This window comes from Alligator sinensis, unplaced genomic scaffold (assembly GCF_000455745.1).
Source record: "Alligator sinensis unplaced genomic scaffold, ASM45574v1 scaffold881_1, whole genome shotgun sequence".
NCBI classification, from domain to species: domain Eukaryota; kingdom Metazoa; phylum Chordata; order Crocodylia; family Alligatoridae; genus Alligator; species Alligator sinensis.
In genome coordinates, this window is record NW_005842346.1 from 761909 (window position 1) to 786789 (window position 24881).

The window sequence follows — 24881 nt, forward strand, 5'->3', positions numbered from 1 at the left end:
GTGGCTGGCTACAGGGTGGCGGTGCGGGGTGGTGGCAGTGTGCCCCACCCCAGCCCCATTCCTCGCCGTCGCTAGAGCCGGCCACGTAGCTGCGTTGCCGGCTGCATGTGAGCCTCCCCCTCCCTCTCCCCTGGACATCCGGCCGGGCGGCATGCGTGTGGCCCACTCATGGCGGGCAACACCACTCTGTGCTCCGCACCGCTTGCCCGCAAAGCCCTCCATAGAGGGGCACCCCTACCCTCACCCCGTGGCCCTGCTCCCAGCTGAGGTGTGCTGCCTGGGGCCTGCAGCACCCCCCACTCCCTCAGCCCCCAACCACCTTCCACAGCCCCCAAGCTCCACTTACCTCCAGGCTCCAGCAGTGAAGGGCAAGTCTGAGCCTGAGACCACCCATGGTTGACTCAGAAGCCCAGGCCCCACCCTTCCCCCTCTCCCAGGGCTGGGGGTTTTCCGCCCTTTCTGCAATCAGCTCTTGCAGGCTGGAACTGTGCAGGCCTGCAAGAGCTCTTTGCAAAAGCGGAGAATCCACAGATTTCTCTGCTAAAAAGGGAAATCTGCGTTCCCCCGATAAAAACAGGGAATCCGTGTTTTTCTGTTTTTCAGTGGGAAAAAGAAAACCTGGATCCCTGCTGATGAGTCTAGGAGATAGGATACTTGCTGGTGGTAGCACCACATAGACTTGAACAACTGAGATCTTCTCAGTCAACAGAATTCAGAACTGATTTGGCTGATCTGGTCTGAGACATGAAATTTAAAAAATGCGGTAGGTTCCCATCAGCATCTTAGCCCTTTGGCCAAAATCAAACATTTCTGCCACTAAGGGGAAGGTGCCAGGGCTGGCTCTGGCCTTCCTGCTACCAACCTGGTATTGCAGTACCTCCCAGCCTGCTGCCAGTTCCCTATGGAGGTAACACCTGCCTTTTTTTTTTTCTCTCTAAGGGCCAACCCCCCCGCCCCAACAAAACAGCTTCCTATCAATATGCTTGCCCCAAATAGACCATATTTTTTTATAATCATGTTCAGGCTGTATTTAATTGACTTTATGGTTCGTTTCCATTATTGAGCACATGCTGCTCTTAAAAGTAATTTAATGATACAGAATGTACCAGTATTCTCTACCAAATCACCTTACCAGGGTTGTTTGACCCCAACATTTTTTCCTGCCCATGGCAGGGGGTTGGACTCGATGATCTGCTCAGGTCCCTTCCAACCCTACTTACTATGAAACTATTTAGAAAGGTTTTCTTGTATGCAAGTGTAAGACAAGAGCCTTTCCTCCCCATCTTATATTTGAATAAATACAGTAAATCTACCTAGGCCACCATCTCAAGACAGTACAGCATTAGAACACTGACTGTTTTAAAAACCTCTTTCTTCTAAACACACCATTCTATTTGGTGAAAATACATTGTTTAAAGAAGACTGTCTGGTCACTATACTCCCTGTTGTTTAGACTGCTCCAGGAAAGGGTGCTAGAATCCATCAGGCCTGTCCAGTAACCATAGTGCAGCAGCCTATTGCCAGCTGTACAAGCAAGAGGATTGCAGAACTTCATCGGTGGAGTTGTGTGTGTTAGACCTGAGACCATTTCAAATCAACTGAAATAAGCTCCAAGTGGCAGAATGCTGTAGCCATACTAAGAAGGAGAATTTACAGGTAAGAGGAGAAAGAGATAAAAGACTTTTAAAATCAATAGTGCAACTGGGCACATAACTCAAAATGGAATCAGAAGTACTTGCCCTGGAGCGTGGCCAGATGAACCCAAACTCAGGGCCAGACCCTGCTCCACCTTCTAGGCACCCAAGAGTGACTGCATTCCACCCTGGTCAAGTTCCCAAAAATCCATTATTGGAGCATTTTACAAAAATAAATGCATCTTAGCTTTAAAAGTGAGGTCACACTTAGACACCTAAGGAGGTAGAGTTGGATCTGGCCCCAAAAATTCAGGGTCAGTGCCTATTCTGAAAAGGTAAATAATTAACCAAGAAGAACCTCTCTTCTTCAGACATTTCTGCTTCAAATGAGCTTCTTTGATCAGTTAAACCTACCAGCACTGAGCAGCACCACCTATCTGTGTATTTATAAAGCATTCTTTCCATTACCATCCTAGCAACACTGGCCTGTTTGGTCTCACACATTCAGAGTTCTGCGCCTATAACAAAACTGATACTCCACTCCTTGGACAGAGACTAGGAAAGGACCAAACCATGCCTACATAAACTGACTGGCTTTGAAGGGCTACAGAGACAACTGACAGCAAGTCAAGCCCCGAATGTTAGGCAGGGAGGGCACAAAGCAGAGTCATTAAAACCCAACTTTTATTCTTATGTCAACAATAAAATTAAAACAATAACAAAAATCCCCCACATTTCTAAATGGAAGCCCTCTAAAACTGAAAAAGTTACTCTTTTCTCCCAGTTTACATTATTTCTACTGCTCTGATATCTTTACAAAAATAAAATTACATGAGTAATATCCACCTATAGCACAGTTCCAACTTTTAAAGGGACTTCCTCAAAAATAAAGAAGAAAAGCATATGTATTATCAAAAAACAGGACTTACTTGTGCCACTCTCTCCAATGTTTCTTTACGCAGAACCTCAATCTGCCAGGTGGCATCTAAATCAAATGGGAAGGCTGAGCCACCGTCCTTCCACTTCAAATATAACATCTCAGTCGAAAAGTCAGGAGTCAGGCTAAGAATTTGTGGGGTGAGTGGAATGAATGCTTGAAAAACAAACAAATAAAAAAGTCCACCAAGTCATTAGTTAACAGTATCAGCAATACAGTATCCACAGGTGCTTAATAATTGCATCTCTTGAGTCTGAGCTGGCTTGTAGCCATACCAACATGTGGTTTGATCTCAATAATTAAGCTGGGTGGTGACATGTCATTACTTGAATGGGAAAGTTCACAGAAAAACACAGGTGCTACAAAAGCAATGCCGGTGACTCAGTAGCTAGTATTTTTTCTCTTCCTATGTTGGGGTTAAGCAAATATGCCAAGTGTGGTTATTTTTCTCCCCACACTGCACTTTAACACACACTTTTACCTACTTTCTGTTAATGACAGACTATGGCAATTTTTCATCCATCCTAGTACCTCTTCTTTTGTTTCTGTGAAATCCCTTCCAATGAAGTTGTGATAGGATAGGTTTTATCTAACCACACATTTTTCCAAAGCTTTGGAAAGTAGTAATGCTACACTACAAAGCCGCCAGGTTTGTTAAATAGTACTGTACTCTTAAAAGCGCTGTTCTCCAGAAGAAAAGAAACATTAAGGTCTTATAATGCTTTCTGTAAAACGGAAACACTATTAATAACTAAAAGTTGGGAAAATTACTTTGCAATCACTTCCCCTGGTGCTTTCAATGCCAACATTCCTAAACATTAAAAATGGCAGAGATCACAGGAGCAGATGAGTCTTCCAAGTCAGTGTAAACTAAGACTATGTAGGAGCGTATTATATACTATGCTATATACTGTATACTATGCTATATACTGTATTAGCATGGGAGTCAGGCTATCCCTGGAGGATGCTAGCAGATGGTAGGGGAAAGCAATATGAACCAATAAAGCAAATGATGATTAGAACCAGATGATTAGACATGAGAACCATGGAAGAACAGAGCTACTAATTGTAAAGTGAGAGTACTGAGACAGATCAAGTTAAAAAAGAGAGACTACCAATACTGGCTATAGGACTATGTGAACTATTGCATTTGATGAAGTAGGTTGTTGCCTATAAAAGCTCATGACCCCCTGAACCAGTTAGTTTTTAAAGCAGGGGTGGGCAAAGTCTGGCCTGTGAGCTGGATACTGCCTGCAGCAGACTCCACTTCCCAGCAGCCCCTGCAGTGGCAGCTCCATCTGGCTGCTGCCATTGGACCCAACCCCACTGCCTGGGCACCCCGACCTGTCTGCCCCACACCCACCGCCAAGGGTGGGGCCCGTCTTGGCAGGGCATGTGACCAGATGGGTGGGATGGGGCCGCGGCTGGGAGCAAGACAGGTGGGCCAGGGCCAGGATCTTGGGGCAATATCAGCACAGGGCTGGGGTTTGGCCAGAGCCATGATCTGCTGCATGCATGCCCCTGCGACAAGCACAGGTTCCACAGGCAGGGGTGTGCAGGGAGCGGATCACAGCTCTGCTGTGGCCTGGTGCGGTTACCACCCCAAAATCCTGGCTCCTTCCCTAGCCCAAGAGCCCACTCAGCACACGCGGCTCTCAGCTGGTCACCATGAAGACCCCACGAGTGTGAGGCCATGATAGCGTGGGGCTGGGACCAGGGCCAGGGCCGAGCCCTGGTTCTGCAGCCCCATGCTGTCATGGCCCTGCATTCCTGGGGTCTCCATGAAGGCTGGGAGCCATGTGGGCAGGGGGCTGCTGGGAAATGAAGCCTGGCCGCTGGTCGGACCTATCATTTTGCCCACCCCTGCTCTAACAGGACCACACTGACCCTCCTACCGACTTCAGACTAACAGGGTTAGCCACCTCTGTGACAGTTAGGCTGCTAACAGCTGTTCTCCTGACACATAATGTGCACCCCAATTTTTTCCAGCTGGTTTTGGGGGGAAAGGTACATGTCACATGAATAAGAAAACACAGTGAATGCACAAAGCAAAATGGCATAAATGTGGTTGTCTCTGAGAACTCAAGAGATGTCCTTCACTAGCACATGGCAAGATTATATTATCCATGTTAAACACATTCACATAGATTCATTGACATTAGGGGCTGGAAGGGACCTTGCAAGATCATCAACTCCAGCCCCCCTGCCATAGACAGGAAGTCTGTTGGAGTCAAATGACCCCTGCAAGATAAGCATCCAAATGCCATTTGAATGAGTCTAGAGTAGGTGCTTGCACCACCTTTGAGGGGAATCTGTTCCATGAAATGGATGAGCTCAGTAAGAGTACGAGTGTAGCAGGGCACTTGGGGTGCCTGCCAGATTAAGAAGTCAGGCAACCTGTGGGGATGCCAGCAGGGGCAGGCCAGGCTAATGGGGAGTCAGCTGACCCAAGACACCGGCAGGTGAGGTTAGGCCTGATAGAGGGAGTCACCTGACTCCAGAGGAGGGCTGGGTTTGGAGCAGGTATAAGCCCAGGCCCCGAGAGAAGCCTGGCAGTAACATCTTAGAGTCCTCCTAAGAGAACACCACCCTCGCAGGAGGACTGCAGCTCTGAAGCACCAGCCCGGAGAGGACACCTGAAGCAGTCTGGAGGATTGGGGGCTGGAGGAGGTTCCTAGGGACCCAGGCTGGGGTCCAAGTGAACCCAGATCAAGGGGCTTAGTGCAAAAGATCTATTGTGTGGCCTGGGGAAGCCCAGATGGAGGAGCCCAGCACAGGAGACCTGTTAAGGGGCCTGAGAGAGTGGACATGTGAGCGAGTGTGGGCTGGCAGGCTGGAGAACTGACCCCAGCAGAATCCTACTGGTCTGTCAATGGGGCCAGGGCCCAGGGAGGGGCCAAAGGCCAAAGATGGCCACAGCAGTAGACTGCCAGGGCTAGCAAGGGGGCCACTTCTTAACTGGCCTGAGACAGGGACAGGGCCTAGGACAGGTCAAAGGTCCAAGTGGGGCCACTGCCACAGAGGAAGGGGGATCAGGGGCCTGCAGCCCAGAGGGAGGATGGCCATGCTGGAGCTATCTGAAGAGTAGGTGAGCCCAGGAAAGAGGTGGAGAGGGGAGCAACCAAGAGAATCTTGCTGGCCTGCCGATGGGGCCAGGACCCCAGGAGAGGCCAAAGACTGGAGGTAGCCTCATGGTGGAAGCCAGAGAGGAGTCCTCAACTGGTCCAAGGTGGGGCCAGGGTCTAGGAGAGGCCACTGCCAGAGAGGTAGGGGTCAGAGAAACTGAGGCCCAGAACGAGGACAGCTGGGACAGGGCCACCGAATGTAAAGAAGGGTCCGAGACAGCACCAAGACCAGGGGGCCCAGGAAAGGCAGGGGCAGAGGAAGAGAGAGCTGGGGCCAAGGGAGTCTGGAGGAGTAACATCAGAAAGGGGCCAAAGAGCATGTAGCCATGGTTGTTGGACAGGGACAGCATGGCTTTGGGGATGGAGGCCAGGACCTAAACTGGTCCTGGGTATGACTGAAAACTGCACCCTACTGGGGTTTAGGGTCTCAGCGGGGTATGGCAGCCCAGAGAGTGACTGAGTGAGGAACCGATGGGCCTTGAGACTCAAGTGGGGCTGTGAGAGAGACCAAGCAGTCTGAGGGCCCAGAAGAGGGCTGTGCGAAAGACCAAGGGTCTGGGGCATGAGGTCCAAGTGCAGGCATGTAACAAAGAACATCCACAATGATGCCATCTGCGAGGAATGGGGCATGGTGTAGGGTAGGTACAGAGCCATGCAATTAGCTCATAAGGCAGCAGACCACAGCCACCAAGTGGTCATTAGAACAAGGCCAGGCCTGGGAAGCCCTGAGGCAGCCTCCCTTTTATGATCATAAAAGACATCAAGGTGTGGCGGGCAAGTGAAAGGGAGACTGCTCCCAGAGCAAGCAGGGTAAAAGGAATTTTCAGGGGCCTCCAAGGGCTTGTGAACACCCCTGGGAATGCTACCATGCTACAATGAGACACACAAGTGTTTGACAGATTCCCATCCCACATCTTTTTGGCAGTAGCGTAACTGAGGAGGGGAGAAGGGTTGCAAAAACATCTGCCACTGCAGCTGGTGGTGCCCTACACACAGCTGCTACCTGGGGCAGGGAGCTGCCCTGTTACAGCTCTACTTTCTGTAACCTCCAATGACAGTTCCACAATAAATGGATGAGTCTTGCTGTCCTGTACAACAAAGGTTGCATGCCTGTGAGACAGGATGGCCAGTGGAGACTGAAGAGAAGCTGGGGAAATGACTTTGTAGGAAAGAAAAAGCAGCTCAGCAGCTCAGTTTTGGAGCTATGAAAACTCACCCCCCTGCTACATGCAAGAGAAACAAAGGAAGATATTATTTCCCTTAAAATGTGGTGAGAGAGTGGGGATGGAGCCTAAACAAGGATTGCTCCAGAAATGTAAAAGCCCAAGAGGTGAGAATTGAGTGATTATTTTAGTGTAGTTTTCCCTAAACAAATGAACCCAAGTGAACAAAGTGTTGTAACTACTGCTATTTAACTACCTACTGGGCTACCAAAACATGCCTTCTAGCTCAGTTCTGAACTTCTGTTGTATCAATAATTTTCAGTAAAAATTATTTAAGATGCACCGGTAATTAAAATGCATCTCACTATCTCTCCTATTGTCTTGCCCATTCTCTCCAATATTTTCCTGCTTTCTTCCCACCCATCCCCCCCAGACTTAGAGGCAGGATCCTGCATGTCAACAGCAGTAGCTCTTTGCACAGAGAAACTCTGCCAAATAAACAAAGACATTTCCTAAATATTTTTAGCTAAATGTTAGTATGAAGACATTTATATTTAAACTTGATACTTACAAACATTTTTCTCAGGCAGTATGAATGTTGTCGTAGCTAAAGGAGTTCCAGAAGCATTTAATGTCGTTATCTTTATGGTGGTGGAGCCATGCACAATTGGAATATCTGCACTTTTTTCCTTATTTTTATTACATACTAGAAGGCCACTGAAATGATCAGACAAGAATTAGACAAGTGTTTCATGAATTCAGAAGTTGGAGAGTTCTCTAAAGCCAATGCTGTAAAACTTTAAAAATCCAATATAATCTCAAAACAGAAATGGTGGAGGGTGAGACAAATTTCAAAAGAATTAAGGTTTGAATTGGCTTTGGAAGTGTTAGACGTGGATAAGCCTTTCGTATTTTTTCAGAAAATAATAAGACTCTAATGGCACACTTTGTGTGAGATGTACTGTACAGCATTTGACTATGAGAAAGGGAGAATCATAACAAAATAGAGAAGCAAAAAAAACCCCCAAATGAAACAAAAAATGATGTTTTATCCAACATGCAATTCCAACTATTTATTCATCTCAAAGCAATATTTTTTCTAACATCAGAAAAATCAGGCTGTTCTCCCCACTGTGTTCTATGGCTTCTTTTTGCTTTTCTCATAGATTTTTGCAAGGGGAGAATGGGTGCTGAAAGAATTTTCATCCCATCAAGGAACAAATCTCTTCTTAAGCAGTGCATGAAAAGGTAAGTTCTTTGGTGCAGGGATATTCTGTGTTTGCTTAGGGCTCAGGGTAACAGGGTGCTCACCTCTATAGGACTGGGGCAGGTAAGCTATATGAATATCAATAATATAAAGGATGACTTGAATCTCTTGACTCATTATCCTTCACTGTGCAATTGGAAAGGAAAGAGCTTTGGAAAAGCTCAGATTTCCTCCTTGGCAGGGGTGGGAAGTGGTAAAGAGAGCAATGCCAGAATTCCTGCCAAGAGACTATTATTATCTTAAGAACCTGGAACTTTCTCCTTTTGAAGCAGTTCAAACCTAGGACTAGGTTAATTTTGGGACTCATCCCAGAGTCCACGCTTGGTAAGACCAGTATGGCCTGCTTTGTTTCAAGTCCTGAGAAGGACTGACCTCCTATGTTCAGACATATCTCCAGAGAAATTTTGACTCCGAGGGTTGCAGTGAGAACATTCAGTTCCTTCCACTGGCAGGGCTCCTCACAGATAGGCCCCCCACTCTTGGCTTCCTGAACCATCCAGCCTATTCTGCCATGCTTAAGGAGGAGAGAATAAACTGACAAGCAGTAGCTCATTTAGTGGTCCCAAAAATGGAAGATCACTGAACTGCCACTCTCTGCATGACTACGTAACTGGAGGCAGAAAACCTGTGTGTGGGTGGAAGGAGTACAGCCAAGCCCTGGAGCCCAAAGGACAAGTCTGAGCTGCTTTTGGTATTTCCAGGAAAAAAGAGACAAAGCATAAGGTATCTGGACTTGAGGAAAGGAGTCTATATCCAGAAAAGACTTAAAAATCATCTCTAGTACAGGACAAATACTTGGCAGATTCTGAACCATGAGTTCCACATGTAATTCTAATTAATGAGACTGCTGAAAATTAAAAAAAAAAAAAAAAAAAAAAATAGTATTCCTTAAAAATCTCAACTGGATTTCATTCCAGACAAGCCCCTTCAACTGTGTTGCATTTTAGACTTCCCCCAATAAAACTGTCGTCTTCAAATGGGTTCAATATTTCAATCGATTAAAAACAAACTCCAAAAAACCCTCTACACCCCCTAAGTAAAATCTCTCTCTCAAGTCAGCGAGACCACTGACAGGCTTTTCTGAGCTGTGACACGCAAACACTTGACAGATTTTTGTTAGCCATAATCCAAGTTTTCAAAACATGTTTTTCTTCATATGAATCTTAACACTTATAATGGCCCTCTGTTCTCTGGCACAAAACAGCAGGAGTTGTTTCCTCAAACTATCATTTCTTTTTTGGACAAAGTCAGTTATGAAGCTATGCCTCTGAGATTTTAAAGCACAGACTAGATGACCACACAGAGAACTTGGAAGTGAGGAAAGTGAGAATGCCCAACCTGGTGAAAAGTATAGGGGATAATATTCTGGTATGAAAATTGTTGTGCAGAAGTACTTTGCCAGGTGAGGTATTGCGTCCCTGCCTGATTTAGAACTGCTCTACCACAAAGGTACTACGCAAATGCAACAGATTGTTTCTCAGAGCACATCTGCCAAACTGCTACAGAAGCCTTCAAGAAAAAAAAATGTAATTATTAAACAGATATGAAAGTATTACCTGTTTTCATAACAGAACTCATAAGACTGTCCAAGGTTTGTACTGGAGAAGGCATCCCAAGAACAGGTCATTATATTGAAATCATGTGTTATACATCTCAAAGTCTGAGGTGCTTCTGAATAACCTGAAATTGTAATTTCCATATCAGTTAATAACAAAGCTGTCTAACAGGCAGCCCATGGGCTGCATGCAACCTGCACGGGTTAAGTTGCTCCTCTCTCACCCAGCAGCTGCAAGTTGCACAGCGGATAGAGTCTCCAGGTTTCTCCCTCCCTCCACCAGCTACAGCCTCCTGCCCTCACCCTAGTGGGTGGGGCAGTACAGTACAGCATGGGGGAACTGGAGTTGAAGCCAGACTGCATGGTGTGCGTGTGCGCGCACGTGCAGGCGGGGGGGCGAGCGTGTGTCCGGGGATGCCCATAAGAGCACAGTGTGCGTGCGTGTGTCCGGGGATGCCCATAAGAGCACAATGCAGAACTGTGGGCAGGGGTGAGGAGGGAGAGAATCATGCCTGTATGGGTACAGTAAAGTATGGGGGGAAAGCACATATTGAGCAAGGGGAGGGGGGCATCTGCGTGGCCTGTGGCTCACCTGATACAGCCTATGTGGCATGTGAATCCTGCTCGTGTGGCCCTCAGAGGCTTACAAGTCAGACAACCCTGAGTTACAGTATTATGATTCAATGTTGTACTCCACAATTGAAGCTACTGTCAAGTATAAACCCTTAACAGTTGCTTCATCCTTAAACATTCACAATGTTTTAAAATCTTTTACATATAGTATGGCACAGTCTGCAGCCAAGATTATCATAGATTACCTATGATCTTTGATGCCACCTCACCTGATATACCTTAAGACCACTTAATTTTTGGAGACTCCCAAAAGATTGAGGTCACTTTTGAAAAACTTGGCTAAAGACTCTACTATACTGTACTAGTTAATTAGTCAATGGGGTTATACTAAAGCAAGGGTGTCAACGATACGACCCCTGGAGCCCTATCAACCAGCCCATGATGCTGCCCATTGTTCTTAGAGTGGACCCACACGCAAGGCCAAACTGGGCTGCGTGCTGCAAACAGTGTCTGTGTGGAGCTGGTCCAGGATGTTGGATCTAGCATGCAGAGCTGATCTGCAGACCCAATCCAGCCCATGGACTGGTTCCATACCATTCATCTGGCCCATGGGGCAAGACAAGTTTGAAACCCACGTACTAGAGGATTGGTATACTACTGCAGTGGTTAGCAACCAGTTGATCTCAATTGACTGGTCGATCATGGAGCCTCTGACAGTCTATCAGAGGCTCCACAATCAGGAGCGGCAGGACACGTGTGGCTGGGTTGAGCCATGTCCCCTGCCTCCCAGGCTGGGCTGGGTGAGTGGGGTCAGAGCCTGAGCGGCTTGTCCAGGAGGTGGGAGCTGGGGTGAGGGGCAGTAGATCCTGGGATAACCTTTACTTACAAAAAGTGATCTTCACCATAAGAGGTTGGAGACCACTGTACTACTGGGTCCATGCCCTTAGTGTGCACATCTTCTATGATGGAAGATATAGAGCAGATTCTTCAAGTCTGATTGCAGATTTGACCATAAATCCTCCCCTTCCAGGTTTTACATATGCAAATAGGTGATGTTCACTAGTTTAGCTTGGTATTTGAGTTGATTTGGTTTCTAATGGAGCAAGACTTCAGAAAAGCTAACTTCAGTGTGCTCAGGAGATTAGCTAGTGAAGCATTAAAGCTTAAGAGCACTGGCGAAATGGGGGTCCAGGAAGGGTGGTCGTTCCTCAAGGGAGTGATCCTATGGGTGCAGACGGAGATAATCCCATTGTGCATAAAAGGGGGAAAAGGGACCAAGAAACCCTCTTGGCTGAACAGGGAAGCCCTGGAATGCCCAAGGGCAAAGAAAGAAGTATACAAGCTGTGGAAATAGGGGGTAGCTACCAAGGAGGAGTATACTTTCTTGGCTCGCACTTGCAGGGAATCAGTTAGGAAGGCCAAAGCAGGATTAGAACTTAGGCTGGCGACAAAAACTAAGGACAACAAAAAGTCCTTCTTTGGGTATATAGGGAGCAAAAGGAAGGTGCAGGGTAGCATAGGACCCCTACAAGACAAACTATGGCAATTGGTGACAGAGAGGGGGGACAAAGATGAGCTCTTTAATGAGTTCTTTGCATCTGTATTCCTAGACAGACCAAGACAAATCTCCCAACTGGATCACAGACAGACACAAGAGGGACACCAGCCCACCAACTGTTAGCGCAGACTTAGTGAAGGGGCACTTGGAGGGGCTGGATGTGTTCAAATCAGCAAGCCTGGGTAAACTTCATCCAAGGGTGCTGAAGGAATTGGCCAGTGTCATAGCAGAGCTGATGGCATGACTGTTCGAGCACTCATGGTGCTCCAGTCAGGTCCCAAAGGACTGGAAAAGGGCCAATGTGGTCCCTATTTTCCAGAAGGGGAGGAGGGAGGAACTGGGAAACTATAGGCCAGTTAGTCTCACCTCTATCCTTGGGAAAACTCTGGAAAAAATCATTAAGGATCACATTTGTGGGAGCCCAGCAGGGGAAATAATGCTGAAAGGAAATCAGCACAGATTCACTGCAGGTAGATCCTGCCTGACTAACTTTGTTTCTTCTTATGACTAGGTCACAAAATGCTTAGATGCAGGAGTCAAGGTAGATGTCATCTACTTAGACTTTAAGAAGGCCTTCGATATGATATCTCATTCTGTTCTCATAAATAAACTGATAGGCTGTGATGCAGATGATTACATGGTCAGGTGGGTGGCAAATTGGCTTAAGGGTCACACCCAGAGAGTGGTGGTGGATGGGTCAATATTGACCTCCAAGGCTCGGTCCTTGGACTGGTGCTATTCAATGTCTTCATCAGTGACTTGGATGAGGGGATGGAGAGCAGCCTGTCCAAGTTCACAGATGACAGCAAATTATGGGCCAACAGAGAGACTGAGGGACCTGGATCTCTTCAGCCTTCTTAAGAGAAGGCTGAGAGGTGATCTTGTGGCTGCCTATAAATTCATCAGGGGAGGGCAGCAGGGAATAGGAGATGCTGTATTTACTAGGGCACCCCGCGGAGTAACTAGGAGCAATGGCCACAAATTGACAGAGAGCAGATTTAGGTTGGACATTAGAAAGAACTTCTTCATGGTAAGGGGTGCCAGAATCTGGAATAGGCCTCCAAGGGAGGTGGTGCTCTCCCCTACCCTGGGGGTCTTCAAGAGGAGACTGGACAAGCACCTGGCCAGGGTCATCTGACCCCAGCGCTCTTTCCTGCCTAGGGCAGGGGGTCAGACTCAATGACCAAGGTCCCTTCTGACCCTAACATCTATGAATCTAAGAAAAGACCCAAACCCTAGAGACACTGAGTAATGTCAGTTCCCCTTGATGTCTTATTATGAAGTTGGTGAAAGATCAGCATATTACAAAATTAAGTTACACCTGTGTATTTTGATGTAATAAATTCTTAGGACCTACTGCAAAAAGATGGCCATATCCAGCCTGCCAACTGATTCTATCTGGTCCATGGGCAGGTGGCATGGGCAGCAGCTCTGGCTCTGGCCTCTGCTGGTGCTGTAGGGGATGCTGGGTGGAAGCAGCTCCGCCAACCTGCCCACCCAGCTCTGTGCAGCAGGCCCTGGGCGGGCTCTAACCCCCACTTAGGCTAGGTCAGTGGCACCCTAACTGCCTGTGCCTTGGAGCTGGTGGGAGTTGCCCCAGGTGCTAGGACCATGTGATGGGCACTCTGCACCTCCGCCCAGAGGAGGCAGAGCTTTCCTGGCACCTCCTCATAGGTAAAGCCCTGGGTTGGCCCCACCTCCCATCTTGCCCCATGCAGTGCTACAAGCCGGCCCAGGCAGGTGCCACCTCCCAATTGCAGCCAGCACGGCTCCTATCCTGTTGCTGTCCCCAGCACCCTAGGGCTGAGACTCCTTCTGGGGAAAGGGGGACCCCTGGGCTATGGGTGGGTGCAGTCTGCATAGCCATGGCAGGGATCTGGGGGAGGCTGGAGGGGGCTGCTGGGCATCCCTGGGCTTTGCGGGAGCAAGTGTGAATGGGAAAGGATGAAGGACAGGCAGGTCTGAGGTGCAAGTGACTCGAAGGGTGTGTCGGGGTGCAGGCTGAGGCAGGAGTTCCTTTGTGATATGTGGGGTGGCTAGGTTGTGGCAGGGCTCTGCTGGGGGTGCAGGTGTCCTTTGGCCGAGTGTCCTTCTGGCTGGTTTTGGTTCCCCTGGGAGAGAGACTTTATTTTGAGCCATTATAAAATCCTCTCTATATATACTACTCAAACATAAATCAGGACCAAAAGTATTTTTTAAAATAATATTTATAATAGATGTTTAATTGTTAGCACATGATTTTTTTTTATCTACTATTTGTTAAAATGGTATCTTCACCAGTAATTTTGTGTGTGGCTCTCAACAGCTCAAAACTCATTAAGTGGCCCTCAAGCTGAAATAACAGCCCACCCCTAACCAACACACAGGGGAGTCATTTATACCAGTGTGCACAAATTACTTGCATCAGCACAAACCTGGATGTAAAAAGCTTCCAGACCACAACATAAGAGACTCCCTAAGATGTAGGACATTGGAGAATCAGGCCCAGTATTTCTACACAGGAGATCTTGCAAGATTATAGGGGTGATATGACCTGAGCCAAACTACTTGATGAATGCAACTTACGTACCAAGTATATACACTGTACAGGTGTTATACGAACAGTAATCAATTAGTATATTGGCTCTCACCACTTACCTGTCTCTTGACTATAAAGTAAGCTGGTCAGATGTAGGCAAGCTACCACTAAAAGACATCGAAGCCTTGGAGTATCCCACATTATTTTACTGTTGACTATTCAAGAGGTCAAATCTCAAGCAGGTGTAAACTTCATCTTCTGCTCATATTGTTCACATTCTGTAACAAATAATAAAAATAATCCTCCTTGGTCACAGAAAATGTCTATTTGGTAGTAAACAGCACAAGTGTTGTACAGCTGTACATTTGGTACAAGGCTAAAATACTTGTTAGATTACTTGCCCAGAGGGTGTGGTCATTTCAAAACATTTGGTAACAGTTAACGACATGTAAATTACTCCCAAAAGAAACACAGGACTGGAAGTGAACAGTCACAAAATGGGAAAACATACAAGTAGAGAAAGCATCCTTCCCATTCTGAATTTTCATCAGAAATATAGTAAAATAAATCTTGAAAAACATTTTTGGACAAATAAAAGTCAGTTTCACATGAAAAAGAACATGCCTACATTTTCCAAGGAAAGTATTTTGAAAACCCAATTTTCCACTGATGAACAGTTTTGACTATTTTTTAACCTTTTCACAGATAAATCAAAAGATGCATGACATACAAAGTCAACAGCAATTTCTACACTGCAGTCATAGCAGTAACTGCAGTGCTGTATACAGATGCCAAAGCTCACTGTTAAACTTAGATTTGGAGTCTGGGATCATCTAACATAACAAAACAGCAGGGTAGGCTATTTTACCCAGCCTCTCAGACAGATTTTGCAGCTTGTATTGAGCTCTGAGTGGCTATGGCTTTACTGTGGTAGAGCAGCATACCCAATGATAATCTCCATTTTATCTCCTTAGATAAATGTATTCAGATAAATACATTTACTAAGGACAGATTGTGCCAGACCACCAGGTATATCTGTCTGATAAGATGACTGTTTAAAAAACAAAAAGAGACAAAGAAAGAAAAGACAAACACAGTAGATCTAATATCTGGACTTTGGTAAAGCACTTGGAATAAAGTACCATGGAGGTAATCATCAATTAAACCAGTGAAGATGAGTATTAACCATTCTTTGTCTATCTTACAATCTTTGTCTATCTTTTTCTTGAGGCAAGTTTATAATAGAATGCACTGAAGGGCAAACTATCAGACTTCAGTAAGTGGAACTTCTTAAGGTTTCAGACCAGTCTAATTTTTATTAATAACCTTGGGTACAAAAAGTAGGTGTGTCTACATCATACTCAAATTTAATGCAAAGTTGAGAGACATCCTCAATACAGAGGAGAATCTGAATATTATCCAGTGAGAACTTGATAACTGTGAGGACCAGAGTAACAGAAACAGAATATAATTTAATAATTATACAAAGTGCAAAGTCATACTCATTGGGACTAGTAACAAAAAATGTTCAATAATCAGCTACATCAATGAGAAAGAGTGGGACATTCTAGCTGATCACTGAATGACCGTGTCAAAGTTAATACAACTCAAAAAAAAAAAAAAAAAAAAAGGCAGTGTGATCCTGGGATACAAGAGCAGAGATATGCCCACTAGCGTCAAGGATCTATCTAGTTGTTAAGGGTTAGTATAGCCTGATCTGGAAAACTAGGTACAATTCTGGTTATTCATGCTTTAAGAAAGATGAATTTGAATTGGAAAAATGTTCCTGGGAACAAACAATCAGGGGAATGGAAAGTCAGTCTATCATAAGACAGGAGACTGAAAGAACTGGCTTGTTTTACCTGGAAGAATAAGAAAGATAAAGAAAAAGATGCGGTTGTCCTTTGTAAATGACTTCCATGAGACAAAACACCAGACAGCAGCAAGAGGCATTTAAACTAGATGACAATTTTGGCATGTAAACAAAGAGATAAAGTAGCCATAAATAAGCATAAACTGGTAAGCAAAAGGTTTCTAACCATCACGGGAGTGAGCAGGGGCAGGCAAAGTTTGGCTCACGGGTCGGCAGTGGACTCCATTTCCCAGCCACCTCTGCCTGCATGATTGGGGGCAGTCTCCATGATTGGGGGCAGTCTTATGAAATGTGAATTTTAATTGCCTACAGAAGGGTTTGGCAACTGATGGACGACCACAGAACCTTTTGATCTGCCTGCAGATCTGGGGTTTCAGCAACATTTGGCAGCAGGGGATTTGGCTGTGGGTGCCCTTCCCATGCCACCAGAGAGAAGCGCCAACTGAGAGCGCTCTCATGCCACTACGGGACCAAGTCCAGGTGCAGGGTACTAGCACACACCTTTGACCCAGGGTGCGTCAGTCTGGCCTGGAGCTAGAAAAAAAGTAGCCAACCACTGTCCTAAAGATTAAGAAAAGACTATGAACTTAGATACTTAAATTCTACACAACTCCTTCTGTGGTTTTGGACCTACATTCTTGAAAACAGATGCCATATGTTGCTCTTATTTTTTTTCTCCACAACACAAATGCGTTATTGGTGCCTGCAATAGCAGGGAACTGGATGCAACTATTTAGGAAGTCCTTTCCAGGCCAGTGTCCTTCAGTCATTATAATTCACTGGCGAAAGCACATGAGGGGTCATTTCCATACAGTTGTAAAAACAAAACCCCACGTCCAAACTTCTGAAAGTCAAAACCACCTAGAGCTTTCACTTTACAAGAGGTTAATGCAGGGGTGGGCAAAATACGGCCCACAGGCCAGATACAGCCTGCCAGGCCATTCTATCTGGACCACGGGGCCCCTGAAAAATTTAGTAAATTAATATTTATTTGCCCTGGCTCCCTGTCAAAGCTGGCTGGAGCCAGGGGCAGTAGGACCCACAGGGAGCCCTCAGCAGGCTTGTAAACTTGAGCAGCCCAGCCCCGCCCACCCCCAGCCAGTTCTCTGCTTTCCTGCCCCCGTCCTGCTCCAGCACCACCTGGCTCCCGGCTGCATCCCCGGAACACGGGACCGCGCTAGTAGGGGTGTGTATGCGTGTGCATGCACATGTCGGTAGGCACAGGGGCAGAGTGTGTGTGTGTGTGTGTGTGTGTGTTCATAGGGCGAGTCCCACACGCACACCCCTCCATACACATGCACCTACGCCATCCCTCTCACTGCCATAGACAAACCCCAGGCACCCTCCCCCCATGCCCACCAACACCCACATACCCACAGCCCCCCACAAACCTATACCCACCCCACACAATATACAAGAATAAGACTTCATTTTAAGCTATTGTGCAGTCATCTCTGCATACACTACACAAACACATGTAAATCATTTCAAAATATTTTTTGAAATCAAATGAATGTTGTAGATGATCACTTCTTGGAATATAATTTGGTATTTTTCTGGTTCTGAGATGGCAAAACCCCTTGCTGAAAGGAGTACTTCTGGGGGCAAGGGGAGGGACTTCTGGTGGCAAAGGTCAGGGGTTAGGGGGTGGGACTTCTGGTCACAAGATGTCAACCAGGCGGTGGGGCACCTGTCAAGGGACAGGGCTACCCATGTGGCCCTTGACAGCTTGCCAAAACTCGGTAAGCGGCCCTCCACCCAAAGTAATTGCCCGCCCCTGGGTTAATGTGTTATTTTAAGACCTGTGGGCTGTAAGTTTTACAAAGTGATCCTTTTACTAGTGTTTGGCTGCTTCTCTGGAACAAACTTTGTTTGACTCACATTTGCGTTTAATCATTAGCCTCTGTAACAATTTGCCTTCAAGAGAAAGTTGTGGTAAAGTTTAGCACCAACCCTGCCTCTGACAAGATTCATTTTCTCCAAAATGCTTGACATGTTTGAAAACTAAAAGTTCAACATACCAATAAATAGCACAGACACTATACAGTAAATAGCTTTATTACATTGATAAAGCATAGAACAGTGGCTTTTAACCTTTTTAGGCTCAAGGTACCACTCAAAAAAAAGAAGAAAGAAAAAAGATGCTACCTCTTAAATTTTCACTTGATTTTTGACCAAAGAAAAATAATATAGCAACGATTCTGTTACAAAGAACTCAGAAAGACCACAGCAGGTCAGAGTGTTTTTAACACTATGGATTCCTATTTGAAATCTCTGGGTTTATCTTGTGAATCACGGTTGCACACCTAACAGTTCTAAGCAACCTGCAGAACCCTTGAAAGGATTTCAAGGTGCCCCAGAGTACCATGGCATTATGGTTGAGAATCACTGGCACAGAAATTAGGAGGAAAAGATGTAAACACATGATCTAGTCCAGGGGTTGGCAATGTTTTGGGCAGAGTGCCAAAAACACCCAAAAACTCAACTTGTAAGATGCTGGCATGCCACGGGTGGAGAGCTGGGGAGCTGCAAGGGGCTTGATCCTTGCTGTGGCAGCACAGCCCTGGCCCCTTTCCTGCTGTCCACCCCGAGGCACATGTGCCAAGCAAAATGCCTTCACATGCCGAGGCTCTGGCACCCATACTGGGAGTTGCCTACCCCAATCTAGTCAGTACGTCTCCTTACAGATTTATATTGTTCCTTATACTAGCATTTTGTCCAGACTAACATCCTAAGCAATGGGCCTTCAACACTTGCCTTAGGGATTTTATTCCACAGCCAAACATGCCGCTACTACTGTTTTCAAACTTTCCCCTTATTTCCCTTACCTCCAGTCACACCTCCAGATACTACTAACAATTCTCTGCATCACAGGGTATTTGTACTTTTTACAGCTGTGTGTCTTTTTATTTCTGAAATTTATCTATGCCATTTTTTAAAAAGGAAAGAGTTTTAATTGGTATTTTCCTAATCCTCTCCAAGTAGGATTGTTTACAAAAATCTCATGCCTTTCTGAATGAGTTAGTTTATAACCGATTCTCAACCAAGGTGTTGACGGGTTCCACAAGATACTTTTAAGGGTGATGCACTATATTCGTACCGCTAGGAATGCAAACACCTATACACGGTTCACAAGATAAACACGGAGATTTCAAATAGGAATCCAAAGTGCCAAAAACATTCTGACTCATGGTCCAGGTTCATTACAACTGAAGAATTACTCTATTATTTTTCTTTAGTAAAAAAAAGAGTGAAAAATAAGAGCTAGCATGTTCTGAGGGTGCCTTGAGTCTAATAAGGTTGAAAACCACTGATCTATAAGGTACCACACTGCCCTGCCTTATACAGTACCTAACTTCAGACTAATATGGCTAAGTACTAGGGGTATGCAAAGTGGGCCCTACTGGATTCAGATTCGGATTCAGCCCTAGTTAGGAACAGTGATTCGATTAGTTGATTCGGATCACTATCCTCGATTCAATTCAGCTGAATCTAAACCTGAAGATTTGAAGCCGATTCAGAGAATCAGTGATTCGGACATAGACACAGCTTTAAAAGTTTTTTTTTACATTCCATTGACACATGATGTGGAAAAGGCTGAAGTACTCAATGCCTTTTTCACCTCAGTCTTCACAGGCAAGGTCAGTTCCCAGATGACTGTACTTGGCAGCACAGTTTGAGGAGGAGGTAAGCAGCCAACAGTGGCAGAAAAGAAGGTTAGGAATTGTTTAGAAAACCTGGACATGACGCAACCAAGGGTCCGGAGGGAGTTGGCTGATGTGATTGCAAAGCCATTGGCCATCGTCAACTTGAGACAGGTCCTGGATAACTGGAAAAAGGCAAATATAGTGTTCATCTTAAAGAACGGGAAGAAGGAGGATTCAGGGAACTACAGACTGGTTAAAGCCTCACCTCAGTCCCTGGAAAAAATCATGGAGCAGATCCTAAAGAAATCCATTTCTAAGCACTTGGAGGTGGAGGAGAAGGGGATTTGAAACAGTCAGCATGGATTCATCAAGCATAAGTCATGACTGACCAACCTAACTGCCTCCTATGATGAGATGACTAGCTCTGTGGATGCAGGGAGACCAGTGGACGTGATATACCTTGACTTTAGCAAGGCTTTTGATATGGTTTCCCACAATATTCTGGCAAGCAAACTAAAGCAGTACAAGTTGGATGAATGGACTGTAAGATGGACAGAAAACTTTCTGGATCATCAGGCTGAGGGTAGTAGTCAATGACTTGATGTCTAGTTGGCAGCCGGTGTCAAGTGGGGAGTGACCCAGGGGATGGTCCTGGGGATGGTTTTGTTCAATATCTTAATCAGAGACATGGAATATGGGATGCAGTGCACCCTCAGCAAGCTTGCAGATGACACCAAGCTGGGGGGAATAGCGGATGTGCTAGAGGGTAGGACTAAGATTCAGAGAGACCTCAACAAATTGGAGAACTGGACCAAACTTACTGGACCCAGGAAATGGACCTGGGAATTACAGGCCAATCAGCTTGACCTCAACCTCCAGTAAGGTTCTTGAGAAAATTATCAAGACCTTTCTGGATAAGTTGGCTGAGGGCAACATCCTGAGGGATAGCTAGCACGGGTTTGTCGCAGGTAGGTCTTGCCTGACCAATCTCATCTGCTATGACCAAGTGACTTATCAGCTGGACAAGGGAGAACAGATTGATGTCATATATCTGGACTTTAAAAAAGCCTTTGATCTGGTGTTCCATGACCTCCTCATGGAAAAATTGGCCAACCGTGGCCTCGGCTACACCACAGCCTGATAGCTGGGAAATTGGCTCTGAGGTCGGACCCAGAGAGTATTAGTTGATGGAAGCGAATCATTATGGCGCTCTGTAACCAGTGGTGTCCCCCAAGGCTCTGTCCTTGGACTGGCTCTCTCCAACATCTTTATCAACGATGTGGACACTGGTGTCAGAAGCATGCTGGCTTAGTTCACTGATGACACTAAACTTTGGGACACAGTGTCCGCACCTGAAGACAGGCTAGTGATCCAGGCCAACTCAGATAAGCTTAGTAAATGGGCGGACACAAACCTGATGACATTCAATACTGATAAATGCAAGGTACTCCACCTCAGGGGAAAAAAAACCCTGCAGCATGCTCATAGGCTTGGCAGTGCTATGCACGCTAGCACCACAGCTGAAAGAGACTTGGGTCATGATTGACCACAAGATGAACATGAGCCACCAATGCGATGTCGCAGCTGGTAAAGCAAACAAAACCCTGGCTTGCATCTATAGATGCTTATCAAGTAAATCCCAGGACATCATCCTCCCGCTGTACTCAGCCTTGGTGAAGCCGCAGCTGGAGCGCTGCGTCCAATTCTAGGCTCCACAATTCAAGAAGGATGTTGAGAAGCTTAAGAGAGTCCAGAGGAGAGCCACGTGCATGATCAGAGGGCAAGAGAATAGGCCTTATGAAGAGAGGCTGAGCACCATGGGACTCTTTAGTCTGTAAAAGCGCTGGCTCAGGGGGGACCTGGTGGCTACCTATACGTACACAAGGGGTGTTCATCAAGATCTGGGAGAACATCTGTTCACCAGAGCGTCCCAAGGAAAAACAAGGATCAATGGTCATAAACTCCTACAAGACCATTTTAGGCTGGATATAAGAAAAAAATCCTTTACTGTCCGAGCCCCCAAGACCTGGAATAGACTCCCTCCATATGTGGTGCAGGCATCTAGTCTGGACTTATTCAAGAAACGCTTGGATGCTATCTTGCTGGGGTCCTTTGACCCTAGCTGACTTCCTGCCCCTTGGTGATCTTCGAGGTCCCTTCCAGCCCTAACATCTATGAAATCCATGAAAATTTCACGAAGTTCAGTAAGGATAACTGCAAAGTCCTGCAGTTAGGACAGAACAATCCCATATACTGGTACAGGCTGGGGATAAACTGGCTAAGCAGCAGCTCTTCAGAAAAGTACCTGGGGGTTACAATGGACAATAAACTGAATATGAGCCAACCGTGCGCCCTTGTTGCGAAGAAGGCTAACGGCATACTGGGCTGCACCAATAGAAGCACTGCCAGCAGAACAAGGGATGCGATTCTTCCCCTCTGTTCAGCACTGGTGAAGCCACATTTGGAGTACCATGTCTAGTTTTGGGCCCCCCACTACAGAAAGGATGTAGACAAATTGGAGAGATTCCAGCAGAGGACAATGAAAATGGTTTAGGGAGCTGGGGCACATGACTTCTAAGGAGAGGCTGAGGGAACTGGGCTTATTTACTCTGGAGAAGAGAAGACTGAGGGGAGATTTAATAGCAGCCTTCAGGGTGGTTCCAAAGAGAATGGGGCTAGACTGCTGTCAGTGATAGCAGATGACAGAACAAGGAGCAATGGTCTCAAGTTGCAGCAAGGGAAGCTTAGGTTAGATAACAGGAAGAACTTTCTCACTAGGAGAGTAGTAAAACACTGGACAAGGCTACCCAGAGAGGGCGTGGAATCTTTATCCCTGGAGGTTTTTAAGACTTGGATAAACAAAGCCTTGGATGGGATGATTTAGTTGGGGGTGGTCCTGGTTTGACTAGATGCCCCCCCACGGTCCCTTCCCACACTAATTTTCTATGATTTTATGAAAAAAGTCTCATTTACTAAGCCCTCTAGCTATGAAAATGTATGTAACATTTATTAGTGAGATACCTTAAAGTTGTCGAGACAGTTTTAGTTTCCAATTCAAAATCAGGGTGTGAATAAACAATATGATTATTTTGGACTAATTTGCCCCAGATTTTATTGCATAGAAGATTTACCAGCAGTAAGGAGTGCTGCACAAGTCCCAAAGATAATTGTCTATAGTAGGAGCTATCGTTATGCCTGGCTCTGAGGTACTGGAGGGAGCTAGGTTGCACTGTACAGACACGTCAGAAAGAAACTGACTAGGGCTAGGGACAGAAGTTACACTTAAACTGGTTTAAGTGCTCACCAGAAACAGGTTTAAACCTGTAACAGAACAAAAATTTAGTGCGCATAAAGTGCTTTCAAATGGCTGAAATAATTTTAAGATAAACCTGGTTGAATGTAGTAGCAGACTGAACTGATTTAGGTCAAACCGGTTTATAGAACTTCTGTCTCAGACTCCTTCCTGGTTTAAGTTGTTTCTCAGGCCCCCCACATCCCAGGATGCTTTGCAGCCCTGGGCTGAGCTACCTGCTCTAGCAAAGGAGGGGTGGCCCCATCCCTCTCCTCCCTAGCTGGAGCACTATCACTGCTCTGGCTGCCTAAGAAAGGGGTGTGGGTAGAGGTGGGAAACCCTACTCTGGAATGCCCCCCCCCCACTGCTTGAGCACCAGAAGCAGGGGCATGTGGCCAGACACTGGTAGCCTGAGGGGAAGGGGGGTGGTTTAATCCCCCTTCTCTCCCATATCCCACTGGTACAGGACCCCAGCAGGTGTCCTCCCCAGTCACACACAGCCTGCCGGGGCCTGGCCACACCCCACCCCACCTCAGTTCAACTTCCCTCCAGCCTGAAGGGAAGGGAGGACTCACTCTAGTACCACCCCCCCGCCCAGCCTGTAGCCTGAGTCACTGCAGGCATGTGGTTGCATGTCTGGAATCAAAAGTGAATGTCTATACACTTGCTTGCCACTTCAAATCTACGCAGGCTAGACTAACCTGCAAAGGTTGAATCAATTCAGGCTCAGGCTTTTTGAATGTGTGTCCTTAGCCTAGGGGAATGGTCACCCAGAACATGCCATATCACGAATTCATCAGTGCAATGCAGTTTTGAAGGTGTAACTTTAACCTTGAGTCAAGTGATTTACTACATATATTATAGTTGCGTGCCATGTCTGCTCTCTTTTACTTTTTTATTAGAAATGTATTACATAGTAAATGTGTCATAGCTGTGGACTCAGAATCTTAAAGAAATATATATACATATATGGAGAGTATTAAAAGTATTTTTATAAACTATAATCTTACATAAAAAACAGACTCATTGGTTCTTGTTTATTCTTGCCAATTCTTCAGTGAATTATGAAATGTAGAACTGGAAGATTTATGTACTGTAATTAAATACCATTAGTCAGGAAAAAGCCCCTGTTTTATAGCTTTCTTTTCAACTATAAAGTTCAGATGCATACAGTAATTTTAAAATAGAAAGCTCATTTTTTTTGTTTAAAGCTTCAAGACTTCTAAAGTGAATTCACAAGAGTTTAAAAAAAAGTTCTTTGTTATCAGTTGGAGTGGGATATAACATCTTCTTACATCTTCAAAGGGCTAGGTAAGTCTTAGTTTATCTATTAAAGGATATGCTACTCTAGAACTACATCTGTCATCATCGTGTTAAATACAAGCAACATTTTGGCTAAGGCTTCTTAGAAAGTCCCAGGAACAACTGCATAGGTATACAGGGCTTATAGTGGCGCGCACAAAATATATTTTTGTTTTCCAGAATAGGCATTTCACTTTTAAGTTTAAACAAGGTGCTAAAAGGTTTCTTAACAAGCAATATGGTGTGCATATGCCCCAAAAGGTGTACATCAAATATCCCTAAACTATTTTGAATGTAGAAATGTGGAAGGTAGTAATTCTTGTAGTATATAAACACCCAACTTACGTTAGCCATTGCCCCTCAAAAATGACAGGGCGGGGCGGGGGGGATGGAGTGCTACCACCCACAGCCCCACGCTGCCACCACTCTGCCTCCAG

At 45.8% G+C, this 24881-nt stretch overlaps 1 protein-coding gene across 4 annotated transcripts in view; it reads right to left on the reverse strand.

The window, feature by feature from the left end:
- Positions 1 to 24881, reverse strand: part of LIFR (LIF receptor alpha) — a 96225-nt gene that overhangs the window by 38546 nt on the left and 32798 nt on the right. For all 4 annotated transcript variants that reach the window (XM_006028938.3, XM_025210391.1, XM_025210392.1 and 1 more), the window contains 4 exons: positions 14450 to 14608; positions 9683 to 9806; positions 7431 to 7576; positions 2564 to 2727 (listed from right to left, as the gene is read on the reverse strand). In XM_006028938.3, the coding sequence (XP_006029000.1) occupies positions 2564 to 2727; positions 7431 to 7576; positions 9683 to 9806; positions 14450 to 14531 (516 nt within the window). In that variant the 5' untranslated portion in view covers positions 14532 to 14608. The remainder of the gene's footprint in view (positions 1 to 2563; positions 2728 to 7430; positions 7577 to 9682; positions 9807 to 14449; positions 14609 to 24881) is intronic.